This window comes from Mercurialis annua, linkage group LG4, assembly GCF_937616625.2.
Source record: "Mercurialis annua linkage group LG4, ddMerAnnu1.2, whole genome shotgun sequence".
In the NCBI taxonomy this organism is placed as follows: Eukaryota; Viridiplantae; Streptophyta; class Magnoliopsida; order Malpighiales; family Euphorbiaceae; genus Mercurialis; species Mercurialis annua.
The window spans coordinates 24,251,282-24,277,417 of record NC_065573.1 but is presented as its reverse complement, the minus strand read 5'-3'; the positions used below and the strand labels follow the sequence as shown (position 1 = coordinate 24,277,417).

General features: G+C 34.7%; 2 protein-coding genes and 1 long non-coding RNA gene across 4 annotated transcripts; all 3 read right to left on the bottom strand.

The window, feature by feature from the left end:
• Nucleotides 1–40: 40 nt before the first annotated feature.
• LOC126679180 (putative E3 ubiquitin-protein ligase LIN-1) lies at nucleotides 41–6,523 on the bottom strand. Of its 2 annotated transcripts, none has more exons than XM_056105355.1 (14): nucleotides 5,408–6,523; nucleotides 5,223–5,296; nucleotides 3,985–5,121; nucleotides 3,492–3,633; nucleotides 3,140–3,379; nucleotides 2,751–3,045; nucleotides 2,355–2,476; nucleotides 2,144–2,263; nucleotides 1,941–2,072; nucleotides 1,538–1,774; nucleotides 1,204–1,350; nucleotides 1,011–1,136; nucleotides 742–858; nucleotides 41–545 (listed from the first exon to the last, which is right to left on the bottom strand). In XM_056105355.1, exons 1-14 carry the CDS (start codon nucleotides 6,404–6,406, stop codon nucleotides 528–530), a joined length of 3,906 nt encoding a protein of 1,301 aa, XP_055961330.1. In that variant the 5' UTR covers nucleotides 6,407–6,523; the 3' UTR covers nucleotides 41–527. The 2 variants fall into 2 exon arrangements, with proteins under 2 accessions (XP_055961330.1, XP_055961329.1); XM_056105354.1 differs by having other exon boundaries at nucleotides 3,140–3,385; nucleotides 5,408–6,521.
• Nucleotides 6,524–7,577: 1,054 nt separating this feature from the next.
• Nucleotides 7,578–8,990, bottom strand: LOC126678472 (uncharacterized). Its single transcript, XM_050373370.1, has one exon. It carries the CDS (start codon nucleotides 8,988–8,990, stop codon nucleotides 7,578–7,580), a length of 1,413 nt encoding a protein of 470 aa, XP_050229327.1.
• Nucleotides 8,991–10,033: 1,043 nt separating this feature from the next.
• On the bottom strand, nucleotides 10,034–12,396 carry LOC126679196 (uncharacterized). Its single transcript, XR_007640830.2, has 4 exons — nucleotides 12,014–12,396; nucleotides 11,858–11,936; nucleotides 10,723–10,797; nucleotides 10,034–10,277 (listed from the first exon to the last, which is right to left on the bottom strand). It is a non-coding gene; the product is annotated as an uncharacterized LOC126679196 (long non-coding RNA).
• Nucleotides 12,397–26,136: the final 13,740 nt, after the last annotated feature.

Here is a 26,136-nt window from a genome sequence, read left to right as displayed (position 1 = left end):
CCGTTTCTCATTTAAGGTCTCCAAACTGAAACTGCCACAATTTCTCCGAATTGATATGTATTGAAATAGACATCCATATCTTTCATAAGAATCAAAATAAGCTTTATGTGTATTTACAAAATTTCGAGTGAATCAAGAAGCTGTTCTTTAACCATCGCACATCACACTTTTGCTTCATAGTGGTATCCACCCTGTAATTAAAACTCGATCAAATTGTAGATCGTAAGATTTTTATATAAAAATCAAGAGGACATATATTATAAACTTCCCTATTTGAAGAAGAAAACAACTCAAACAGAGTTAATAAAACCCATATATAGTTGATAAAACTACCAAAGAGGGAGAAGAGAAATAATAACTAAAATATATAGGGAAAAACTATTTATTTATTGTAGATAGATATACAGATGCTTATTTTAGGATGTATAGAATTATAGTAATAAGCTTTGTGTATATTTATTTACACTACTAATCTTTTGAGTGAATCAACAAGCTGCTCTTCAACCACTGCACATCACACTTTTGCTTCATAGTGGTATCCATCCCTGTAATCAAAACCCAATCAAATCATGCATATACAGCCTCTAAAATAGATTTTGAAATGTTCTACCATATTTTTTAACGGAAAATGGGTTAATTACTAAAAAAATTTACTCGGTTCTTAAAATTTTATAATTTAATTATATTAATGTTTACAATATCATGCATGACATTTTAACCTTTTATAAGAAATGAGCAAACCTTGATGAGTCCTTTCTCAGTGCCACACAAAACAGTGTCATTTGCCGTAAGGAGGCTTGTTATTTTGCTGCCTGCTGATATCCTTCCCACGTTCTGTTGTCTTCCTCTCAACCAAATCTAAATTCAAAATAACAGTTTATCAAACTGAATATCACCTTTTTATTAATATATGTAAAAGAAAAAAATATAACAACGAGCTATAAGTCGAATGGTATAAGCTCAGAATAAAATTGAACTTATTGATCAATAGTGGAGACAAAGATGTGTACCTGAAGAGTGGTGGATGATGAGCTGCAATTCAGGTATATGAAATCTTCTACTACTTCCATAGCTAATATGTTTCTGCTTTTATCACTAATTATTGACATTTGTGGCTTGTAATTTGTTCTTAATTCCTGCAACATTTTTTTTCATCAATCGATTGTAATTCATCAGTTTTCAGTTTTATTTTGTTGTAATTACCTTAATTTTGGAACCCTCAACATTTGAACTTGCACTGTAAAGCCAGTCTTTGTGAAGAACAATTGAATTGATCGGTTTGTTTTGCATTATCCAGCTTTTAGTTGGCGGTTTGATCTCTCGCTCCTTGTTGTTGATCATGGTTAATTCCTGAAAATTATGAAGAGTGTTTTAGCTGTAATAAGATTAGAAACTGGGGATTTTAGGTCAAAATTTACTGTTTCCTTTTGAGTTTTAGGTTTAAGGGAAAACAGTGAACTCTCATAATTTGAAGAGAAACGGTAATTTTAATCTAATATTATTTGAGTGATAGTAATTATCCGAAAAATTGAGCAACCTGTATGCTTGAATCCATGCAGCCTGCGTACAGCTTCCCCTGCATTGCACTCATGCATTTCACTTTCTTATTCTTGAATACATCTTTGACTACACTTTTCGATGAATCGAGCACCTTGATTCCGTGTCCTTGTGTAATTACAAAAATCATCTGGCCGTAGGTTGTTATCTTTTGAATTGGTTCCTTCAATGCTATGACTTGAACACATTCCACTTTTCGGTTGACCATTTGCCAAATCTGCAAAATGACATCACTTTAGATACTGAATGCTTTAACCAATTGCGAGTAGCTCAATCGATACTGAAATTATTTTCAGTATCGTGAAGTCTTGATTTGGGGTTCCGAAATATAAGAAATTTGAAAGCTTTACATTTCCTGCACAGTTGAAGTACACAGGTCATACCCTAATGGTTTTATCAGAAGAACCACTTAACAAGCTCTCCCCTGGTTCAGCAAGTGAGAAACATGTTACTGCTTTTTTGTGCTCTTTCAGGTCCGACACAAGAGTAGCTGATTGATGTTTGATATCCCACACCTGTTTAGTGCTCATGTAAGTCTTTTACTACAGTCAAGTCTTTAAACTCTGCATTTGTTTGTTGTTCATACCTTGATTGAACCATCGGCATAGCCACTATAAAGCAATCCTCTATAGTAGATAAGCGCAGTTACAGCTCCGCTTTTTCCATGCTTTGCCTCCAAAATTTGGGTATGCACGCAGGATATGCGCTGTTCTTGCCATTATAATCAAGAGTTTGTTTTTTTGCATTAGATATGGCCAACAGAATCACTTAAATTTAACATGCATTAAGATACTAACAGATTTGTTTGGTAAATAAAATTCTGCTACTCTATGTAGTTCCTCGGCTATCCAGGTTACGCCTGAAAAGCGCCTGAGGGACTCTCGTACTCCTTCTGAGAAATGGATTAGTTTCTGCATCCCTGCACAATAGATCATATTTATCTAAATAAATCACTTAGTGACTATGTTGCATGAAAATGAAAATGATTAAACAGGAATCGGGAAACATCGAAACAACAATTTCTTACAAGAATACGTTATAAATATAAAGTTTCGGAGTTTCAAAAGATTTTTGAAAAAAAAAAGGAAACAAAATGCCAAAATATAAGATTTGACAAGTTTATGTACAATATAGTTACTCATCGTCATATATGCTAGAGGCTATTGCTCTAATGTAAGTATGGCCATTATTACCTCTGCCAGAAGTGAAGTTATAGATGGACAGACATGCTAGCAGTCTTTCTTCAAGCTCCATTCCAGGGTGCAAAAATTGCTCAACCCCATTAATCAGCTTCTCGCAGGCAGAATTTCTTAGACTGTTTGGATGCTTGGATATTTCACACCCAATCCAAGCAATTGCTATCAGACAATTCCGAGATACCCTCTTGATATTACTTCTTAGACCTTTCTCCAAAGCCTGGAAGATGGGTTTCCGCATGCTAATGAAGCCTTTTGCAATCTTGCTGCACCATGTGTCAACATCGGCATCCTGCATTTCATGAACCCATAATCTCTTCAGTTAACAGATTGAACGACACTGTTTTCAATGATTTAATTTCTTTTCTTTTCTTCTTACATCTTACCTGCAGGCTTTCGTCTGACCAATCAACGTTTCTTATCATATTCCGGTAATACAAAGATGTCAAGCCAGCTTTTTTCACCAGAAAAGCTACGGTGTATGGCTCCCCTGTCCAGGTATAAGTTCCTCCAAGGTTTGCTAATATGAAAGTAGACAATTGCTGCAAAGCAGAGTTTTCCTCAGATGTCACTGACTTCAGTATGATCTGCATTGCCTCTTCCATGAAAATACTTTTATCAGATGACTGTTCCTGCATACATTCTTTATCTGATGAGTTGTTCTGCTGCATAATTTCGATATCAATCAAGTCGAGTGGTGCTATGAGTTTTTCTAGTTTTTGAAGTTATAGAACTAACCAGCACATCCAATTGCAGCAGTAAATTTGCAGCTAAAATTTGATAATCTGGTTCTAGTTCTTGGAGACACTGCATCAATGAACGCATTATGTCATCACTTCCTTCTTTCCATATCCGCTGTAATAGGCTGATGGATGATGACCTGATTGATGAGCAAAGAAATGAGCTTAAAAGAAAATGGAGCATTAAATATAGTATGATAACTAGAGCTAGCAGTCGTTGACTCATTATGTTATTCGCATGCGTAGATTGTGCAAATAATTTTCGTAAAAACTACATTGCATGGAAACTTGTCGGGTCCTATGTTGGGCGTTTCATCTAAATAAATGCTTTTGAAACTCCAAAACTCAAATAGTCTATATTTATGAGCTATTCTTATAAAAAATACTGTTCACAGTTTCATGTTTTGGCATTTCTTATTTTGATAGTGTCGAAATGGATTTTACTTTAACGTAACATGTACTGACAATGAAAATGAAAATGAAAATCATACCTTGGCATGTAGAGGATTTCATGGAAAAACTGAAGAGCAGTACACTTCGAATGCTTCTCATTACTTTGTAAGAGAAGTTTAAATGGAGCCAGAGGAGTAAACTGTGATATATATTTTCTGCATTGTCCATCAAACTGCATGCACTTTATCAGAATGTTAGCCATAGATATGCATTCTTGCAGATTTTGATATCTAGCAATATCTAGCAGCCTACTGAGAACTTTAGGAGAGTTGATTGCGGCCAAGTGCATATTATTGGTGGCGCAGTCAAATGCAGTTACCAGCACTTCAATAATCATCAATGACGCGGCAGGAGGTGTAAGTAACGGAGCAGCAGGTTTTTCTTTGTAGCTGTTTGAAGTGCACACTATCTCCATCAATGCCGGTAAAAGTTCTAATGTTTTTATTTCTGTTGGAGGAGGATTTATAAGGTAGATAAGAATAGCAGCCTCGTGCACATTGTGTTTTAGAGCTGTTGCCAAATCGCATAACCTCAAGCCTTTCTTCTTGATGTCTTCTACAGCTGATTTGTTAACTGATACAATGGTTGTAAGTATAGACATTGATGCCCTTATGACTCTTTCCTCTTTAGAACTTGAAATAGCTGTTAGCAGCTGATCTAGAATAACATCTTTTAAAATACTGTACTTGATCCCCTTTTTGCTGTTCAACAATTCATACATTGCTGTAACCTCTATAGCATAATCTTCCTCGCCTTTCTCTAACCCTTCCGAGAAGTACAGTTTTGAAATTGCTTTCTCAAGTATTGCCATTAAGTCAGTGTTGGAATCTTTTCCAGAACTCGGACAAGGCTCAATTAGGCTGTTTTCGCTATGCAAATTCTGTTTTCCTCGTGTAGCTCTTCTCTGGCGAGCTGCAGTTGCTTCTTCATTAGTCACCTGTGCTTGGTGTTGCCATAATGGCCTCTGAGCTGAATTATCTTCAATATCGCAATCTAGAATTGATTCAAACTTTTTATTTCTCAGTTCCAAAATGGACAAATCAAATTCGCAGATCGAACTGGGGATTCTACGAGAAGGTAATCTACTAATCTTTACTTCATTTTGTTCACTAGCAGATGACAAAACCATCATCCTGCACATTTTATCCATTGTGTTGCACGAAGCCTGCATTGTCCTGCACCAAAATTATAAGCATGTTTCCGAAGTCAATATCTCTGTAGAAAGCTTGTGCATTTAGATAAAAAAAATTCCATAGTTTTGTTTTTTGAACATAACTGAGCACAAACTTCTGGTTGCAGATCATTTTCACCTGCAGTTCTGATTGGGCATTTGTTGTCAGCCACACAGACCTGATATACAGAGAATAAGTAGCCATTTAACTATTATGGTTCAAAAATTCACTAAAGCATTTAGATGCATAATTGTATGCTTAGCTAGTTTCATTTTAAACAATTGTGTACCTCTTCATCAATTTCATCCATATAATAACTGCAGCATGAATTTACCGAAGTCGGAGTATCGGATTGGGATTCCATCAATGCTTCCTTGAGGCATTTGATGCTTGTATAAGTTTCTCGGTTGTCAGTCGGAATTTTTAACATAGGAGCTTGATTGAAATGATTAATAGCTTCACTATCATTTCGAGTTTCTCTGATTAATTTTGGTTTATCTTCCATATAATAATTTTCTTGATTGAAATCCCGCGGCTCATCATTGCAGAATGAAGCTTTTCTGCTTCTGCAATGCCACTGAGGAGTCTCTCCATACAACATGACCTGATAATATATTAGCCAGTGTTTGTATCTCCTGGAAATCTCCCTGATTGCTTGGTTGACATTCGCCTTATTAAGAAAATCTGCGACAGAATCAGTACTTTTGCCTAGTTTCTTTTCACTACCCATTACCTCCACTGAAGAAAAGAGACTAGCGCAGAGTGTCGGGGCAAGTTCAGCTCGAACTAGTCTCGGGGAGACCAAAATTGCTTGAAGAAAGTGCAAGGTGACTTGCCAATCGTCATTTTGGAGTTTCCGAATCATTGACAGATAAAAGTACGAGCAGCAAATCAAGTATTGATTTTGAATTCCAGCTGTGACTCCATGCTCATCAAGTAATGCAGGAGCCTGAAGCATACTTTCTGAGTTCTTCAGCTTATTCGATTTCTCTTCCGCGCATTTCGCCATTATCGCAGCTTCTATATTCTGTATACCCCAATATAGATTGGACAGAATTGAATGTTCAGATAATTCAAAGAAACTCTTCGAGTTTCCAATATTGAGCTTGGAAATGCATCGAGATTTCAGAAAACTCCATGATTCGACATCCGCTAACAGCTCGAAAAAGTAGTCGTTTACTGCAATTACGAGTGATTTAATCGATTCAATGCCCGGTCTTTCAAAATCATGTGATAATGGGGAGCAGGAGAAGGAAGAAGTAGAAGAAGCCATGGATTTGGAAACCATGGAGAAAGATAAGAAAAATGGAAGAATGAGAGTGATATATAAGTGATAGGGAAGCTATAAACAAATTCTCGTGACCGTTACAGCAAATTTTGTAACATTTTGGTCCCTCCATTTTCTTAACTTGTGCTTGAAGACAAAATACTGGCCTGACTTTTGCTTTGCCATTCACTCAAGGAAATAGGGATGAAATAAAACAAACTTTGATTTGTTCAATTATTTCTGCATATGAATAATGTTAAATACCAGCTAGTGGTGAAAAATTTGGCTTCTCTTAAGCAATCTTTTGGTTTTAAATTTTGATAATAATGTTATCTTCCTTGTAATGTATTCTAATAATTCAATTCTGAATTAATCAAGCATAAATCCAAGGTTATCCAAGTGAAAAAATTTATTAAACATTAAAGTAAAGTTCTATTTTTTTTTTATAATAAGTTGATTACTCAAAAAAAAAGGTTCAGTAATTTGGACTTCCTAATATTACAACTTCTTGCATGTCTGTCCGCGGAAGTACTAATGTTGTTGTTAACCGTTGGGGATATAGTATCATTTCGCCCATTAATTTCGAGTAAATTATATAAAAAATTATTTTCAGCATTTTTTTGACAAATCAAAATCTCAACTTATTCAATTTGAATCATTTTAAATCCTAAGATTTTAATTTGAAATTAAGATTTTAGTTTGAAAGACACCCACGATTAATCAATACTAACGTTTAGTGTTGAAATGATTCCAATTGGATAAAGTATGGGTGTAATTTCTAAAAAAATATTGAAAATAACATTTTTTGAGATCTTGATAAAGTTGAGGGGTTGAATTGATTCATTGTTTATCTATTAGGACATATATACTTTGAAAGCATCGAGGCAAAGAATTGCATTTTGATATAACAAAGCTTATAGTATGTGTGTAGTTGGACCACCGCAGAATGCATGCATATGTTGACTTGACAGAAGAAGCTTCACAATTATCCAATAATGGTGGGATCATGTAATATCCAATTTGTTTGATGCTCACTATTATTTCATATTCGTGAAAGTCCTGACAAGTTCCAAGAAAAGGGATTATTTTTTTTTTTTTTTTTTAACAGAGATAGAATTTTTATTAAAAATAAAGGTACACACAATTGTTCCATAATGATTACAAAACAGACAACATAAGCTGCTAATAAGTTTCACTCTTGAAATGAAAATTTCACCTCTTGAACCCAGTTGTGTGCTGCAGAATTTTGTTGTCTTGGGATAAACCGGATTTTTGCTGAATTGAAGGTGTGTTGAAGATGCCAAATGTCATCACAAATACCCTTATAAGTCGCAATATTACATTGTCGACTATTGACTGTATTGGATACTTGGAGGGCATCGCCTTCAAAAACCACATTAGTCCAGCCTAAAGAGAATGCCCAGTTCATAGATTCACGAAGGGCTAGAAATTCCAAAATACCTGGATCCCATATGTATGAAAAAAAGGCAGAGAATTTTTTAAGTGCATTGCCCCTGCAATCCATTGCAATTACCCCTATAAATCCTCGCTTATTACGTTTGTCCACAGCTGCATCATAATTTATCTTGATGGATCCTGATGGTAGACTAGAAACTTGTGGCACATTTTGATTCTTCGCCGGTGGTGTTGGACGGGTAAGAGAATTCTGACTTTCCTGAAACTCTTGTAATTCCTTTTGGCTTGAAGATATGATTTCTGAAAATAAATCTCGCTGGTCTTTGAAAATTAAATTGTTACGAGATTTCCATATATGCCATATCAAAAAGCAAAAAGTAGTTTCCGCCACTCCAGATGGATCCAATTGAAGAAGACTATGAATAGAAGATTTCCAGAATTCTGGGAATTGTTGATTGGTTAACCAAGTTGGACGAAAAGAAAGTGGTGAAGAGAACCAAACCTGTTGAGACCGAGGACACAAAAAGAGCAGATGCATAATAGTTTCAGGCATGTCACAAAATTTGCAGGCCGCAGGAAACTGGAGTCGATTGGAAAGAGCTTGAGCCGTTGGAATTCCACTATGAAGACATCGCCAGATGAACACTTTAATTTTGCTGGGAGCTGCAATATTCCAGAGATGTTTCCAATCTGGTTTAGAAAAACTGGGAACCGAAGACTGAATCTGATTCTCAGTTTGTAGTGCAATGTAATATCCAGATTTGACAGTGTATTGCCCTGTAGATGTGAAGTGCCAAATCAACTTATCCTCATATTCCCAGTAAGGTAGTGCCATCTCTAAGATTTTTTGAGCATCTTCCGGGTGGAACAATTGTAGAACCCAAGTTGATTTCCAGTTTCTACGAGTAGAGTCGATAAGATCATATACAGAAATTGGAGGCATTGTGGTGATTGGGTTACATCTGGGAATAAAAGGGAAAGCCGTGGGGACCCAAGGATCATTGAAGCAATTGATAGATCGTCCACTGTTAATATGCCATCTCAAGCCTTGAATTAATAGATCACGACCCCAACATAAGCTTCGCCAGCCCCACGAAGGTCTTGTCCCAGGTTGTGCATGAAGAATTGAGGTTGTGGCAAAATATTTACCTTTATAGATTTGGTGAAGAAGGGAGTCTGGAGAATGCATTATACGCCACACCTGCCATTGATAGGAACTTTTCTTTCCACCCTGACAGTTTGGCCATGATACACGAAACAATTCCAGAGAAGGTTTGTTCAAGAAAAGGGATTATGGGAATGAAAGATCAACATGGCGATCCACAAATTTGATTTTTTTTTTAAGGTGGTAAAAAATATAAAGTGATTTAAATTTTATTGTAATTTTATAAAGATGGACAATACAAAAAATTCATAGAAAAATAAAAAATTTAAGGTTGACAACTAATTTATTGATTATAGAAATAGTACTTTTTTAAAGATTTCGTTCGTTCAAAAATACTTCATATTTCTGAATTTTTGTTTACATTTCAAACTTTCAAAATCAACAGTTTATCCCACTTTCCAATTTTCATTTCAATTGTATCCATTTTTTTAAATTGGATTTTCTTTATGTGAAAAAGTTTCAAATATACCATTCATATCTGACATATAGTTCTAAATTTTTAGTATTTTTTAAATATTAAGAACTTGTTTAAATTACTTGTCAAATATGAAGAACATATTGAAATCTTTTTCAAAGTGGAGAAACTCTAATCGTTATAAAAATGGATACAATTGAAATTTGAAAAATGAGGTAAATTTGACGGCTTTAAAAGTTTGGAATATAAATGAAAAAAGTTGAAAAGATAAGATATTTTTAAATGATTAAGCGTATTTTAAATATAAATATATAAAGTGAGGAATTATCAATTTAGGTTCTGTGTAGGACCGTAGGTTAGTCCATGCCTTCATCACCCATTAAAATGGTAAAAACTGATTATTTTTAAAATTTGAGTCTCACAAATAGAGAAAAACTACCATTGTGTCACGACCCATTTTCAAGAATCGTGACCGGCGCTAGGGTATGGGTATGGTTGTACCAAAACCCGTAGCAAGCCTTGCGGATAACAACTTAATTACATTTAAAACAAAGTACCTGCAGAAAACCACATGCTCGGGGGCAACCGAGACTTCAGCCTAATCTAGCAGTACAGATAAGCAGCATATATTTAAAGTACGCTTTATCTCAAATAAACTCCAACATGGCAATATAATATAAATTCCATAACACTGAATCATGCCACAAGCGATAAGTAATAGTTGGACCAATCCAACAACAATAGTCTAAAATATAAATGTAAGACTAAGACATGAATAATATGAAACTACTACTGCGGTCTAAGAGTTTAAAATAGTTCGACACTTTATTTCTGAAATAAATAAAGAACCTCCGAAAATGAAGAAACGGAGATCGACCAAAGCTCAAATCATAAACCTGGAAAATTTGGGAAAACAACGGGGTCAGATTTACTGAGTAGAGTTTATATAACCATTTACATTTATTAAGTTAAAAACCTTTAAAACGTTTAATAAAACATTTTCATTATGGATTATCAATGAAACCCTAAACCACAATTCTAAATCCATTGTCGTGTCGGTGAGACGTATCTCAAAACCGATCCCCGACTATCACTTAATAAATAGTGAGCCCAGGAGACGTATCTTCCACCGGTGCCCTCACTAAGGTGAGACGTATCTCAAACCTACCTCAATACCATAATCATTACCGGTGCGCACGCAGTCCCGATGATGCCCATCGAGTAGCACGTTCCAAATCAAATCCACAATGCCGAAAACAGTTCGAAAGCTGTTTATACATATACATATATACAAAATATAATAGTTGCTTAATAAAGAGGTAAATAGAGATATAAACTCACTGCTTGCTATTCCACGTGAAACTTGACAAGCAATCTAACTTTGATTCGCCTCTGAAGTACGAGCAGTCGACAGGTCTAAATAAAATATTGAAATCGTCATTAAAATCAGAGCCTAACTCTAAGGAGTACTAGACACCACATATAGGAATAGCACAATATCAAGTCAAGCGAAACACAGCCAAACAGAATGGACAATCAACACATAATGACCCGAGTCCAAATATGAACAACATCGAGTAACACAATACTCAAATAATTAATAAGACCACAAATAAAATAAGAAAAATAAGTAAAAGCTAAACCATAAATTAGCCAAATTGGCACGTCAAGCCAATATTTTCAAAATAATAATAATTACCAGAGTAATTGTATAATTATAGGAAAATAATATAAATATCGTTTTCCGATTATAGTTATCAAAAACAATTTAAATTATAATCGCAACTAACCTTATATTTATTTTTAAAATAATGTTAAAAGTTAGCAAATTAGAAATCAAAACGATAATCGAAAGTTCGATTTTAAATTGACGTTTTCACAAATTAATAACCTTAATAAGTCATGAAAGCCAATTAATAATTAATAAAGAATGTAAATAATCCCAACAATTTAAATATAGCCACTTATGAATATAATATAAGCATAACTAAAATCAAATGGCCAAAAGTTTAAGAACTGAAACTTCCGCCAAAATCAATTAATTAAAAGTCTAAGAGGATTTCTACTAATAATATGAATATCAAATCCCAACCAATCATCTCCATCACAGTAGTAATCCCATAACCCATTAAGTAGAACCCAAACCCAAACAAAAGAATTCAAAAGAACAGAAGCCATTAATGAGCTTCAACTTACAGCAGCAATTCCAAAACCGTAATCAAATCAATAATGAAATCAAATATCCAAGAAATTTAAAAATAGTCCATGCCGTCAAATGATCAAGCCAAAAGAACAAGAGCCAACATGAACCTTAAAAGCAAGGAACAAGAGTCTATCGACAGTGGCCATGAACATCGCAGCCAAATATTCAAACGAAGGACGAAACCGAAACGAAATAAAAAGATCGAATCAAGGCAACAATCATTGTAATAAACGGCGAATCGAAACGGCGTAAAAACGAAGAGATTGAACGTACCGTTATTGACTCCGAAACGTAGCGATGATAGAGAACAACCGGAATATATGAACGAATCAATCAAAACTCAAAATTATACCTAAACGATAGAGATAATGGTTAAGATCGGTGATGCGATGTCGAAACAAAAGCATAAGAACAATGAGAATTACCTACCGGATTGACGTGAATTAAACGAGAACAACGAACGTTATGATTTCTGGGATTGAGAGGAGAAGGGTGGCGGCAGAGTGTTGTTTAAATGTTGAGGAAAATTTAGGTTAGTAAGGAAACGTGATGGCAGCAATGTTATGATAGAGGGGAAGAAGAAGTTTAGCTGCATAATTAATCATAGGAACAAGTTATATGGCCCTTTCATATGTAACTAACGCCATGGGCTTTTCATCTTATGGCCAAACCACACATTAATGGGCTTATCATGCTAAAGGTATGAAAAAAAAATAATCACGTGGAGAGGGAAATGTGCATGGCTCATTTTCATGCATAAAAGCTTGCCTTTTTTTTTTTTTTCTTTTTCTTTTAAAATTTAATAATACACATTAAACACGAATCGGACCACGATCGAATTTACGAGCGATTAAAATAATAATAAAAAAAAATATATATAATTTAAAAATACGGGATATTACATTCTCCCCAACTTATTAAAAATTCGCCCTCGAATTTAAACACATAAACAAATAACATAACAACAAACGTAGTATTGAAATAATCAACTAAAACACATAAACAACGATACACATACCTCAAGGAAAGAGGAAAGGGTAACGTTTCCGCATATCGGACTCTGTTTCCCAAGTGCACTCCTCTATAGAGTGATTACGCCACAGAACCTTGACCATCGGAATCTCCTTGTTCCGCAACTTACGCACTTGCGTATCAACAACCTCAATTGGCTGTTCCTCATAGGACAGCTCCTGGTCAATCTCAACGCTCTGAGGCACAATCACATGTGAAGGATCTGAGATGCACTTCCTCAGCATAGAAACATGAAAAACAGGATGTACTAACGACATGTCTGGCGGAAGAACCAGACGATAAGCCACAGCTCCAATCCTCTCTGAAATCTCATAGGGACCAATGTACCTCGGTGCCAACTTTCCCTTGACACCAAAACGAACCACGCCTTTCATAGGCGAAACCCGAAGAAACACAAAGTCTCCCACCTGAAACTCGATGTCTTTTCTCTTCGGATCAGCATAACTCTTATGCCGACTAAAAGCTGTCTCCAACCTCCGTTTTATCAACGGTACCTTCTCTGAGGTAATCTGAATAATCTCAGCACCAGACAACTTCCGCTCGCCGACCTCTTCCCAGCAGATAGGAGATCGACACTTGCGTCCGTACAGAGCCTCATAAGGTGCCATCTCAATGCTCGCATGATAACTGTTGTTGTAGGAAAACTCAATCAACGGCAAATGAGTATCCCAGCTACCCTGAAAATCAAGAATGCACATCCTGAGCATATCCTCCAACGTCTGAATAGTCCTCTCAGACTGACCGTCTGTCTGAGGATGAAAAGCTGTACTGAAGTCCAGCCGAGAACCCAAGGACCCCTGTAACGCTTTCCAGAACCTCGAAGTGAAAACAGAACCTCTGTCAGAAACAATTGAAACCGGTACACCATGCAAACTGACAATCCTGTCGATGTACAATTGAGCCAACTTCGAAGCAGGATACGAAACCTTGATCGGAAGGAAATGAGCTGACTTGGTGATACGGTCAACTATCACCCAGATGGAATCGTACCCCTGTCGAGTACGTGGTAAACCAACAACAAAGTCCATGGCAATCCGCTCCCACTTCCACTCTGGAATAGGTAGTGGTTGTAGATAGCCAAAAGGTCTCTGATGTTCCAGCTTCACCTGCTGGCAAGTCAGACACTTGGAAACGTACTCTGCAACATCCTTCTTCATTCCGCTCCACCAATACGTACCCTTGAGGTCATGGTACATCTTGGTAGATCCCGGATGAACACTGTAAGCTGACCTATGCGCTTCCTCCAGAATCTGGTCTCTCAAACCATCTAAATCCGGAACGCACAGTCTAGAACCAAACCTGAGAACTCCGTCAACAAAAACAAACTCGGAATTCCCATCCAGATGGATCTCATCCATAATCCGTTTCAATTGTGGATCCTCAGCTTGTAAAGCTTTAATCCTATCAATCAAAACCGGCTGCACCTGCAGTTGTGCCAACAAACTCCCATTCTGAGAAACCTGAAAACCGTAGCCCGAAGCTATCAAACCATGCCACTCTCTAACCATAGGTCTACGTCCAACCTCGGAAATATGGGCCAGACTGCCCGAAGACTTGCGACTCAACGCATCGGCTACCACGTTAGCCTTACCAGGATGGTACTGAATAGTACAGTCGTAGTCTTTCAGCAACTCTAGCCACCTCCTCTGTCTCAGATTCAACTCTCGCTGATCAAAGATGTACTTTAGACTCTTGTGATCAGTGAAGATCTCGCAAGTCGCACCGTACAAGTAGTGCCTCCAGATCTTCAGAGCAAAAACCACAGCAGCTAACTCCAAGTCATGTGTAGGGTAATTCACCTCATGCTTCTTCAGCTGACGAGAAGCATAGGCGATCACCTGTCCATGTTGCATCAACACGCAACCTAAGCCAATCCGAGAAGCATCGCAGTACACAGTAAAACCCTCTATGCCAGAAGGCAACGCCAAAACAGGAGCTGTAGTCAGAATCTCCTTCAGCTTCTCGAAACTTGCCTCACACTTGTCGGTCCACTCAAACTTAACACCCTTCTGTGTCAGCTTAGTCAAAGGTGCAGATATTCGAGAGAAATCCTGCACGAACCGACGGTAGTAGCCAGCTAACCCAAGAAAACTCCTGATCTCGGTAACTGACCTCGGCCTCTGCCAATCCATAACCGCCTCAATCTTCTTCGGATCAACCTTGATCCCATCCTTCGACACCACGTGTCCTAAGAAGGTAACCTGTTCCAGCCAAAACTCGCACTTTGAGAACTTAGCATACAACTGATGCTCTCGCAAGGTCTGTAGTATAGTCCTCAAGTGATAAGCATGCTCCTCCTCACTCCGAGAATAAATCAGGATGTCATCAATGAAGACGATAACAAACTGATCCAAAAACGGCTTGAAAACCCGATTCATCATGTCCATAAACGCTGCTGGTGCGTTAGTCAACCCAAACGACATGACCAGAAACTCGAAATGCCCATAACGCGTTCTGAAAGCAGTCTTAGGCACATCGACATCCCGAATCCGAAGTTGATGATACCCGGATCTCAAGTCAATCTTGGAAAAGCACTTCGCACCTTGCAACTGATCAAACAAATCGTCGATGCGAGGAAGAGGATATCTGTTCTTGATGGTAGCCTTGTTCAACTGTCTTTAGTCGATACAAAGTCGAAAGGAACCATCCTTCTTCTTAACAAACAGAACTGGAGCACCCCATGGAGAAGTACTCGGTCTGATGAAGCCACTGTCCAGAAGTTCTTGTAACTGCTCCTTTAACTCCTTCAGCTCAGCAGGAGCCATCCGATACGGCGGTATCGAAATAGGACCAGTTCCAGGAACAACGTCAATGCAGAACTCGATATCCCGATCAGGTGGTAATCCAGGCAACTCCTCTGGAAATACGTCAGTGAACTCGTTCACTATAGGGACAGTGTTCATACTGCCCACCTCAGCATCCATGTCTCGAACCACAGCTAAGAAAGCTTGACAACCCTTACTCATCATCCGCTTTGCCTTGATCGCAGAAATCAGATTCTTCGGTGTCTTCGCCTTTTCCCCTTGAAAAGAAAAGGGTAGATCACCTGGAATCCGAAACTCAACCAACTTCCCTCGACAGTCGATCGAAGCATAATGGCGTGCCAGCCAATCCATCCCCAAAATCACGTCAAATGAAAGAACATCCAAAACAACTAAGTCAGCACGCAAATCTCTTCCATGGATAACCACGGAACACGATGAATACACAACATCCACCACCACACAGTCAGACAAAGGAGTAGAAACAGATAAAGGTTCATTCAGACTTGTTGGTGTTACACCCAACTTAGCAGCAAAACACGTAGACACAAAAGAATGGGTTGCACCCGCATCGAATAAAACAAGTGCATCTACGAAAGAGATCTGAAGAGTACCTTGCACCACTGCGTTAGATGCATGAGCATCCTGAGGAGTCAAGGCAAAAACTCTGGCCTGACCCTGACTCTGCTGCTGAGAGCTCTGCCCGGTACCATAGCTGCTAGAACCTCTACCGCCGTTGCCACGGCCTCCAAAACCACGCCCTCCAGAACCTTGGCCCCGCTGGCCACCAAAAGAAGCAGCAGGTTGAGAAAACCCTGCTGGCGCAGAGAACACTGGTCTCTGACTCTGATAGGATGGCTGAGCGACACTAGCTGCCGACATCTGCTGTCCAGATGCCTGACACTCTCTGGCAAAGTGACCCGGCTGGCCACAAGTAAAACAACCCCCTGGTGCTAAGCGACACTCGCCTGGATGTCGACGTCTGCAGTTCTGACAGAAAGGAAAACTAGCACCTCCGCTGTTACCGCGCCCAAAACTGCGGCTGCTACCGCTGTTGCCTGAACTGTAGGTGTACGGCTGATAACTCTTCTTGACACCCCTTTTCTTGTTCTTGTACTGAGAAGGTGTCGATTGGTAGCTACCACCACCACTCTGCTGTCCAGGGCCAGAAGACTTCTTGGTCTGAGAAGGACCAGAAATATCCCCAAACTGCAGTAACGAGCTCTCCATACGCCGAGCACTGTCTTCTACGTCCGTAAAATCCCTGCGTGTCTCAGTCAGCAAACTCACAAAATCGCGCCCTAAGCCTTTCACGTATCTGTTGTTCACCCTCTCCTGATCTGTCTGCAAGTCCGGCGCGAACCGACCCAACCTCACGAACTCTGTCGTGTACTCGGATACTGACCTATCATCCCTAGTAAGTGAAAGCAATCTGTCTCTGTGACCCTCTGTCACTGAAAACGGCAAGAAGAAAGCTCTGAATCTCGCCACAAACTGAGCCCAAGAGATGGTAGCCATGTCAGCATGAACAGAACTACGAAACCAGTTCCCAGCTGAACCCTTCATAGACATCTCTACAAGAACGACGGTCTGACGCTCCGTAGCCTGTAGTCGCCGAGCATTCTGCTCAACCTCCTCGAGAAAATCCAGCGCGTCTCCGGAACCGTCAAACTCCGTTGGCTTCAGCCTCATGTAAGCCAAAACCAAGTCTCTGTCAGTGGTTCCAACACCACCAACTGCTGCACCACCAGCGTGTGGTTGCTGTTGCTGGGCAATCTGACCCAAAACTGCATACTGATCCTGCAAAGCGACCTGTCCCGCTTGCAGCTGAACCTGGTTGAGTTGTAAGGCAGCGACTCCAGCCAAAAACGTGTTGAAGTCGAAATCGCCCAACTCAGGTTGTGCCACACCTGGTGCTTGAGCACCTCCTGCAGCACCGCGTCCAACGCCTCTGCCTCTACCTCTGCCAGCTTGACCTCGGCCACCTCGGCCTCGACCAGCTCGACCCCGACCAGCTGGACCTCTGCCTGCTAGTCCTCTACCAGCATGAACCTCTGGTTCATTCTGATCCACCTCCATAGAGATCGCGTCATCAGCCTCAGCATTTTGCTGAGCCGCAGCACGAGTACGAGTATTCATTCCTAAGAATGAAACAAGAACCATTTTAAATAACACATCAAATTTTATACCCAAGCATGAAATAAAACAACACCAAATAAGATTTCCCGAGAAATCAACAGCAATATAATATATTCACCCAAGTGAAAATAGCAATAAATCAAGCAATAAGGCAATTAACATACATAATTGACTCACGACATTCCTATAGGAGTAGGCAGAAAGTTTTGAAAACAAAAGATGACGTTTCAAAGACAAGACTCGAATCCTAATTCCGCAGTAGTTCCTAGGACAATTTAACCACTTAACATGCCAAACAATAAACACTTAACATTTAAAAAGCCTTGGTTTGAAACCAAAGCTCTGATACCAAGTTTGTCACGACCCATTTTCAAGAATCGTGACCGGCGCTAGGGTATGGGTATGGTTGTACCAAAACCCGTAGCAAGCCTTGCGGATAACAACTTAATTACATTTAAAACAAAGTACCTGCAGAAAACCACATGCTCGGGGGCAACCGAGACTTCAGCCTAATCTAGCAGTACAGATAAGCAGCATATATTTAAAGTACGCTTTATCTCAAATAAACTCCAACATGGCAATATAATATAAATTCCATAACACTGAATCATGCCACAAGCGATAAGTAATAGTTGGACCAATCCAACAACAATAGTCTAAAATATAAATGTAAGACTAAGACATGAATAATATGAAACTACTACTGCGGTCTAAGAGTTTAAAATAGTTCGACACTTTATTTCTGAAATAAATAAAGAACCTCCGAAAATGAAGAAACGGAGATCGACCAAAGCTCAAATCATAAACCTGGAAAATTTGGGAAAACAACGGGGTCAGATTTACTGAGTAGAGTTTATATAACCATTTACATTTATTAAGTTAAAAACCTTTAAAACGTTTAATAAAACATTTTCATTATGGATTATCAATGAAACCCTAAACCACAATTCTAAATCCATTGTCGTGTCGGTGAGACGTATCTCAAAACCGATCCCCGACTATCACTTAATAAATAGTGAGCCCAGGAGACGTATCTTCCACCGGTGCCCTCACTAAGGTGAGACGTATCTCAAACCTACCTCAATACCATAATCATTACCGGTGCGCACGCAGTCCCGATGATGCCCATCGAGTAGCACGTTCCAAATCAAATCCACAATGCCGAAAACAGTTCGAAAGCTGTTTATACATATACATATATACAAAATATAATAGTTGCTTAATAAAGAGGTAAATAGAGATATAAACTCACTGCTTGCTATTCCACGTGAAACTTGACAAGCAATCTAACTCTGATTCGCCTCTGAAGTACGAGCAGTCGACAGGTCTAAATAAAATATTGAAATCGTCATTAAAATCAGAGCCTAACTCTAAGGAGTACTAGACACCACATATAGGAATAGCACAATATCAAGTCAAGCGAAACACAGCCAAACAGAATGGACAATCAACACATAATGACCCGAGTCCAAATATGAACAACATCGAGTAACACAATACTCAAATAATTAATAAGACCACAAATAAAATAAGAAAAATAAGTAAAAGCTAAACCATAAATTAGCCAAATTGGCACGTCAAGCCAATATTTTCAAAATAATAATAATTACCAGAGTAATTGTATAATTATAGGAAAATAATATAAATATCGTTTTCCGATTATAGTTATCAAAAACAATTTAAATTATAATCGCAACTAACCTTATATTTATTTTTAAAATAATGTTAAAAGTTAGCAAATTAGAAATCAAAACGATAATCGAAAGTTCGATTTTAAATTGACGTTTTCACAAATTAATAACCTTAATAAGTCATGAAAGCCAATTAATAATTAATAAAGAATGTAAATAATCCCAACAATTTAAATATAGCCACTTATGAATATAATATAAGCATAACTAAAATCAAATGGCCAAAAGTTTAAGAACTGAAACTTCCGCCAAAATAAATTAATTAAAAGTCTAAGAGGATTTCTACTAATAATATGAATATCAAATCCCAACCAATCATCTCCATCACAGTAGTAATCCCATAACCCATTAAGTAGAACCCAAACCCAAACAAAAGAATTCAAAAGAACAGAAGCCATTAATGAGCTTCAACTTACAGCAGCAATTCCAAAACCGTAATCAAATCAATAATGAAATCAAATATCCAAGAAATTTAAAAATAGTCCATGCCGTCAAATGATCAAGCCAAAAGAACAAGAGCCAACATGAACCTTAAAAGCAAGGAACAAGAGTCTATCGACAGTGGCCATGAACATCGCAGCCAAATATTCAAACGAAGGACGAAACCGAAACGAAATAAAAAGATCGAATCAAGGCAACAATCATTGTAATAAACGGCGAATCGAAACGGCGTAAAAACGAAGAGATTGAACGTACCGTTATTGACTCCGAAACGTAGCGATGATAGAGAACAACCGGAATATATGAACGAATCAATCAAAACTCAAAATTATACCTAAACGATAGAGATAATGGTTAAGATCGGTGATGCGATGTCGAAACAAAAGCATAAGAACAATGAGAATTACCTACCGGATTGACGTGAATTAAACGAGAACAACGAACGTTATGATTTCTGGGATTGAGAGGAGAAGGGTGGCGGCAGAGTGTTGTTTAAATGTTGAGGAAAATTTAGGTTAGTAAGGAAACGTGATGGCAGCAATGTTATGATAGAGGGGAAGAAGAAGTTTAGCTGCATAATTAATCATAGGAACAAGTTATATGGCCCTTTCGAATGTAACTAACGCCATGGGCTTTTCATCTTATGGCCAAACCACACATTAATGGGCTTATCATGCTAAAGGTATGAGAAAAACTACCATTGTGTACTCTATCCGACTAGATTCTGATTGATTCAGAACATAATAATATTAAAAAAAAAATTATTGAACTTTTTTGGATCTACAATTGAGTTTATTCGATTATATTTTAATTTAGTAGAGAAAAACTACCATTGTGTACTCTATCCGACTAGATTCTGATTGATTCAGAACATAATAATATTAAAAAAAATATTATTGAACTTTTTTGGATCTACAATTGAGTTTATTCGATTATATTTTAATTTAGTCGGAATTTCTGATATCAGAAAAATCTTGCACCAAGAAGAGGAATCTCCATAATTAGCTAAAGGAATAATTGAAATTTAGTATTAATGGCATATAGGTTATTGAGCAAATTATACTAACGTACTTAATGCATCTTCTCGAGCCCCATGTGATTGTGCTTAGCTTGAATTTGCAGATGACTTTCATTTTGTTTTGTGTGATGGAAGCCAATTATGATACCATTCTTGAGGCTGTCATGAAAACAACATCAAAGACCCCCAATGCAGTACTATCTAGCTAGTTAACCCAGCAATAAAATCAAATAGGTTTGGCTCGGTTTTAATTACGAAATCCAAACGAACCGAACTGAATAGTAAATTTTAATTATTTATTATTAGAATATTTTGTATATGTTATATGAATATTTTAAAACACACACACACTTCATCATAAAATTAAACTAATAAATGGAATAAACAGAAATAAAAACTAAGTTTATTAGGATCAATCTAGTTAGGTCCTCCAATTCTTTAGAGCAATTCAGTTTAAGAGTAATATAACTTGTAAGTTTTATACCAACCACAATCTTGATAGTACATTTTCATTATAGTGTTCAAAACATTTTATACAAGACAGACCTATATAGAACGTATGCTAGGCTATTATTCACTTAGCTTATTCTTTTTAGATAAAATTATTAATCAAAATGTGAAATAATTAGAGAAGAGAAAATATATATTATTGAATCGAATAATGATAGATTGATTACAAGCATATATATATATGTATGTAACTAGAATAGTTCTAATCAAATAAGAACTTCTAAGGATATGAACCTTTAATCATAATAGGAGAAGGAGATATATTCCAATACTCCCCCTCAAGTTGGAGCATGAGGATCGATAATGCCCAACTTGGACAATAATATAGTAACAATTCGACCATCAATAAGACTAAACTTGTGTTTAGGCCAATCGATAATTTTCAGTTTTAAGACTTGATGGTCTTCTTTAATATTTGCAGTTTAAGGACTTGCGTCGGTCCCAATTAATAATTTTCAGTTTTAAGACTTGATGGTCTCCTTCAATATTTGCAGTTTAAGGACTTGCGTCGGTCCCAATCAATAATTGGACGAAGAACATTCTTCGTAGTTTTTGCCTTTCTGAGCCACCGGGCTAATTTTAAGACCCGAGTGATTTGAAGGGTGAAGATAACATGGAGACTTGAAGTGCAGCGGCGGCGGCGAGTATGGCGGCGGCGGCAACATCTTTCTTTTCCATATAAAGTAGAAAAAAAGAAAAAAATAGAAAACAATAATAAACTAGTAACATATAAAAAAAATATCATTGGAGACTTGAAGTGTGGCGGCAGCGAGTATGGCGGCGGCGACATCTTTCTTGTCCATATAGAGTAGAAAAATTAAAACAAAAAGAAGAAAAACAGTAATATATAATTTAAAAAAATGAAAAATCTAAAAGGGGTGTGAGGTGATTTTGGTTAAAAAATAACCAAAATCACCTCCCTAAAATAGCAAGATACTAGCTTTAGGCCTGTGCGTTGCACATTTTTTATTTAAAAACTAATTAATAGTATTTTTTTGATAATTGGATATGGTAAAACATATGTGGGAGATTTTGAATTTACGATCTAGCAGTTTGTTGTGCAATGCTAATACAATTTGAGTTATAGTCGCTGGTAATTAATATTTTATTTTAGCTATAGTTATAGGAATTAGTTATGCATTTTAATAAATATTCTTTTAATTAAGTATCAGTAGTTGTTGAATTGTTTTCAATAAATAAAATTTATAAATTTATTTTAATTAAAAGTGTCGGTTTGCTTCTTATTTTTTTTTTAAAAAAATTCATCTCAAATTTATACAATTCTACCTTTTCTATTTCAAATTTCAAATTTTTTTATTTACACAAAACGACTCGTCATTTCATATCTTTCATGCTAAATTAATTTCATAATAAACTAAAGAAAAAACATGGTTTCAATTATAATATTAAGTTATCCATTGTAATTAAAATTTATATATTGTACATTTCTTCTTCTTTTATTAGCTATTAAATTAATTAAAATAGAACAAAATATAATATATATTTAAATCGTCAATTTTTAATTACTTTATGGATAAATGAATATAGTCCTCTAGCTATATATTACTTAGAAATAAAGTATATATATATATATAATTATATCTACATTTTTATTAATAATTATTTTAATATGTTATTTGGCAAAATAAGTTACTTTCAACATAATTAGACCTATCAAAAGGTTAAAATTAAACATAAAGAAGTGATAATAGACTGGAAGGTTTGATAATTAGAAGAAGAAAAAATAATGTAGTCTATTTATATATATTATGGTGAGATAAAAAATTAAACATTTATTTTTAATAAATTTGATTTAATTGTCTTAATAAATAATCTATTGTAACTGACTAAAGTTAATTAAGATTTTACAATTGCATAATTTTAAAAAATATAAATAGTAGTAATGTGAGAGTGAAATGAAATGTTAATATTTTTTTATATATTAGAATTAATTTTTTAACGGATATTAACATTAATTGATGATACATTGATAGTTTTAACTTTAATATTATTAATATATTAGCATTGTAAGGTTTGAAACTCAGTTTGTTAATTAGCTAAGGAAATTAGTAAGTTAAATAATATGAAAGATAAACAAATTTTTAAAAATCTCTTCACATGCCTAAAAGTATATTTTATTTGACTCCAAAAATAACAATAAAGCAAATATGCCAATGGAGATGATTATTATTTTTAGGGGTACATATTTCATTCAAATTAAATTCATAATGTTTTTTTAAAAATGAACCAACACATATAAAATAAATAAAAATAATGATGATAATTATTGGCCATCAATATTATTTTATTTCTGTTAATATTCAAAATAATAACATTTATAGAAATAATTTACATAAATAAAATATCATGAATCATTTATAAAATAATAAAACAATGTCAAAAGAAAATATATCAAATTTGTTCAAAAGTAACTTTCAAAATAATTACCATTTATACTTTAAATTAGCATTTTAAATGTTCATATTTTAGCAAATGGTGATTATTTTAAATGTTAATTTTTAAATGTTAACATCTATTAAAATTGTAATTAGTAAATGGTAATTATTCCAAATATAAATGGTATTAAATAGTGAAGAAATATATGCATTTAATAAGATAATTAATAGACATTATTAAATATATTTTTAAATTTAGCATTTTGAATAATACAATTTCAGTGAAAAAATGATTAATTAGGAAAGAAAAGCCAAATAATTGTTTTTACAAACAAAGAAACATGAAAAAAAATTCTATTCTGTAAAATATGAAAAAAGATATAATTAATATTATCAATTATTTTTTTTAAACAAAGATTAGTAAATAGATTTATATTAAAAATATAAGAATAAAACAATGTGGCTATATTGCTCTTGCATGCTTTATATCTACTGGAATTGTCAATAAACAATTGAGATATTGATTATTGGTTGTTTTTAATTTTGATATTTTTATTAGATTATGGATATTTTACAGTTTTAAATATTTTAGAAAAATTAAAATGCAATATATATATTACAATAGATAATTAAATGAATAAATAACCACACGTATCATATAATAATAAAACATAATATAATTAAATTAAAAGCAAATAAATCACTAACCTTTTCAATGTCATCTAATGGCAAAAATGACAAATATTTAAATTTCAAAGGAGAAAATACTAATTTTAAAGAAGAAAGTGCTAAATGTAAAACACTGAAAAAGTAATATATTAACGAATAATATTAACTAAATCATTACATTTGATAAATTTAAAAGAGAAAAGATCTTCTAAAATATGAATTGAATAAATAACATATTCATATTTTTTTTTATCTTATATTGTAGAACTATATTGCTAAATTCACAATAACTTTGTCAATTTCAATCGGACAAAAGAGCAAATAAAACAGAAAGACAAAGAATAACAATCTTATGAACAAATATGTAAAATATACTACAAACGATCTAAACAAATGATATAACCACAATATGAAAAGAAAGAGCAACCAAATGACTAACCTTAGTAGAAAAAAGGGTGAAGAGTTGGTCATTATATATAAGAGCAGAGAATAAGAATTTAAAAAAGGAGCATTAAATTCACTAATCATACTATATTAAATAGTATTAATTAGAAAAACTTAATTTCAATAAATTTTCTATAAAAGTGTTGAAAAAAACGTTATAGAAGTTTTAAGAAAAAAAAATGTTAATAACTTATAGTAACAATTTTAAAAAGGAATGCTACCTAATTAAAGTGCATTAAATTTATTAATTTTATCATACTAATTAAACAGAAATATAATGAAACTTTACAAGAAAAAATGTGAAGAGTTAACTGTTTCCATAAAAATATATTAATAATTAATTGTTTCCATATTAAATTAGCATTACAAATAAATTTTATAAATCAATTAATATAATATTATAAAATTCAAAAAAAAAAGATGTTTAAAATATTCTTGAGATATGAATTGTCTAATGAATAATGTCAAATAATAAAATATTTAATTTAATTGTTTCAATTTCTTTATTAAGATGTGTAGTCATAATCATAGTTTTAATGGTTTTTTATTATTTAGATAAAAAGCTGTAAATGGAAAACATAAAATGTTTTTTTAAATCATTTAATTTAACTATTTCAATTTATTGATATACTTTTAAAATGTGAATTAAACTTTAAATAGAAAGGCTAAGAAGTTTTTCCATTGGTGGCTTACCATTTATAGTCATATAATCATAGCTATAAATTTTCAAATTATAAAAGAATAAGAATCAATAATATTAAAATAATAGATGCTAATTTTTTATGGAATAGCTTAATTTTTAATTAACTTTTAAAAATATACAATTAGTATGTTTATTTTTTTTATTTGTATAATTTTTTATTTATAAATTAATACATAGTTCATCCCTACTTTTAAAAAGTTTAGAAAATTGAAAACAAATATTATCAAATATAATATTTTATATGTATTAGAAGTAGATAATAGTAGATTGCATGTGAAAAGTTAAATTTCAATTAAGTATGCCTTTTTTAGGAAGTGTATTTTTATATAAATATTTATTATATGATACAAAAATTAAAAAAATTAAAATCTTATAATAATTGGTAGATTTTTTTTTGAGAATGCAAATAAAAGTTATCAAATAAATGATTAGTCTATTATTAGCAATATTCTTATTTTCATATCAAGTTACCAATTTATGATGAAGGTTAACAAATCAATCAATGTATTAAATTGTGAGAATAATGATTAAAGCAATTAAAGTAACATATTTTTAAGACCAATTGGAATGTGCCAAATGTCAACGTATCAAACTATGGGAAAAAACATCCTGCTTTATATATATACTAGCGTTAGGCCCATGCGCTGCATGGTATTTATTTGATTCTTTTACTAATATCTTCTATTAAATTTGTAATAAATAACTTTTTAGTAGGGAATAATATTTATTATTGAATAGGCAGGTGGC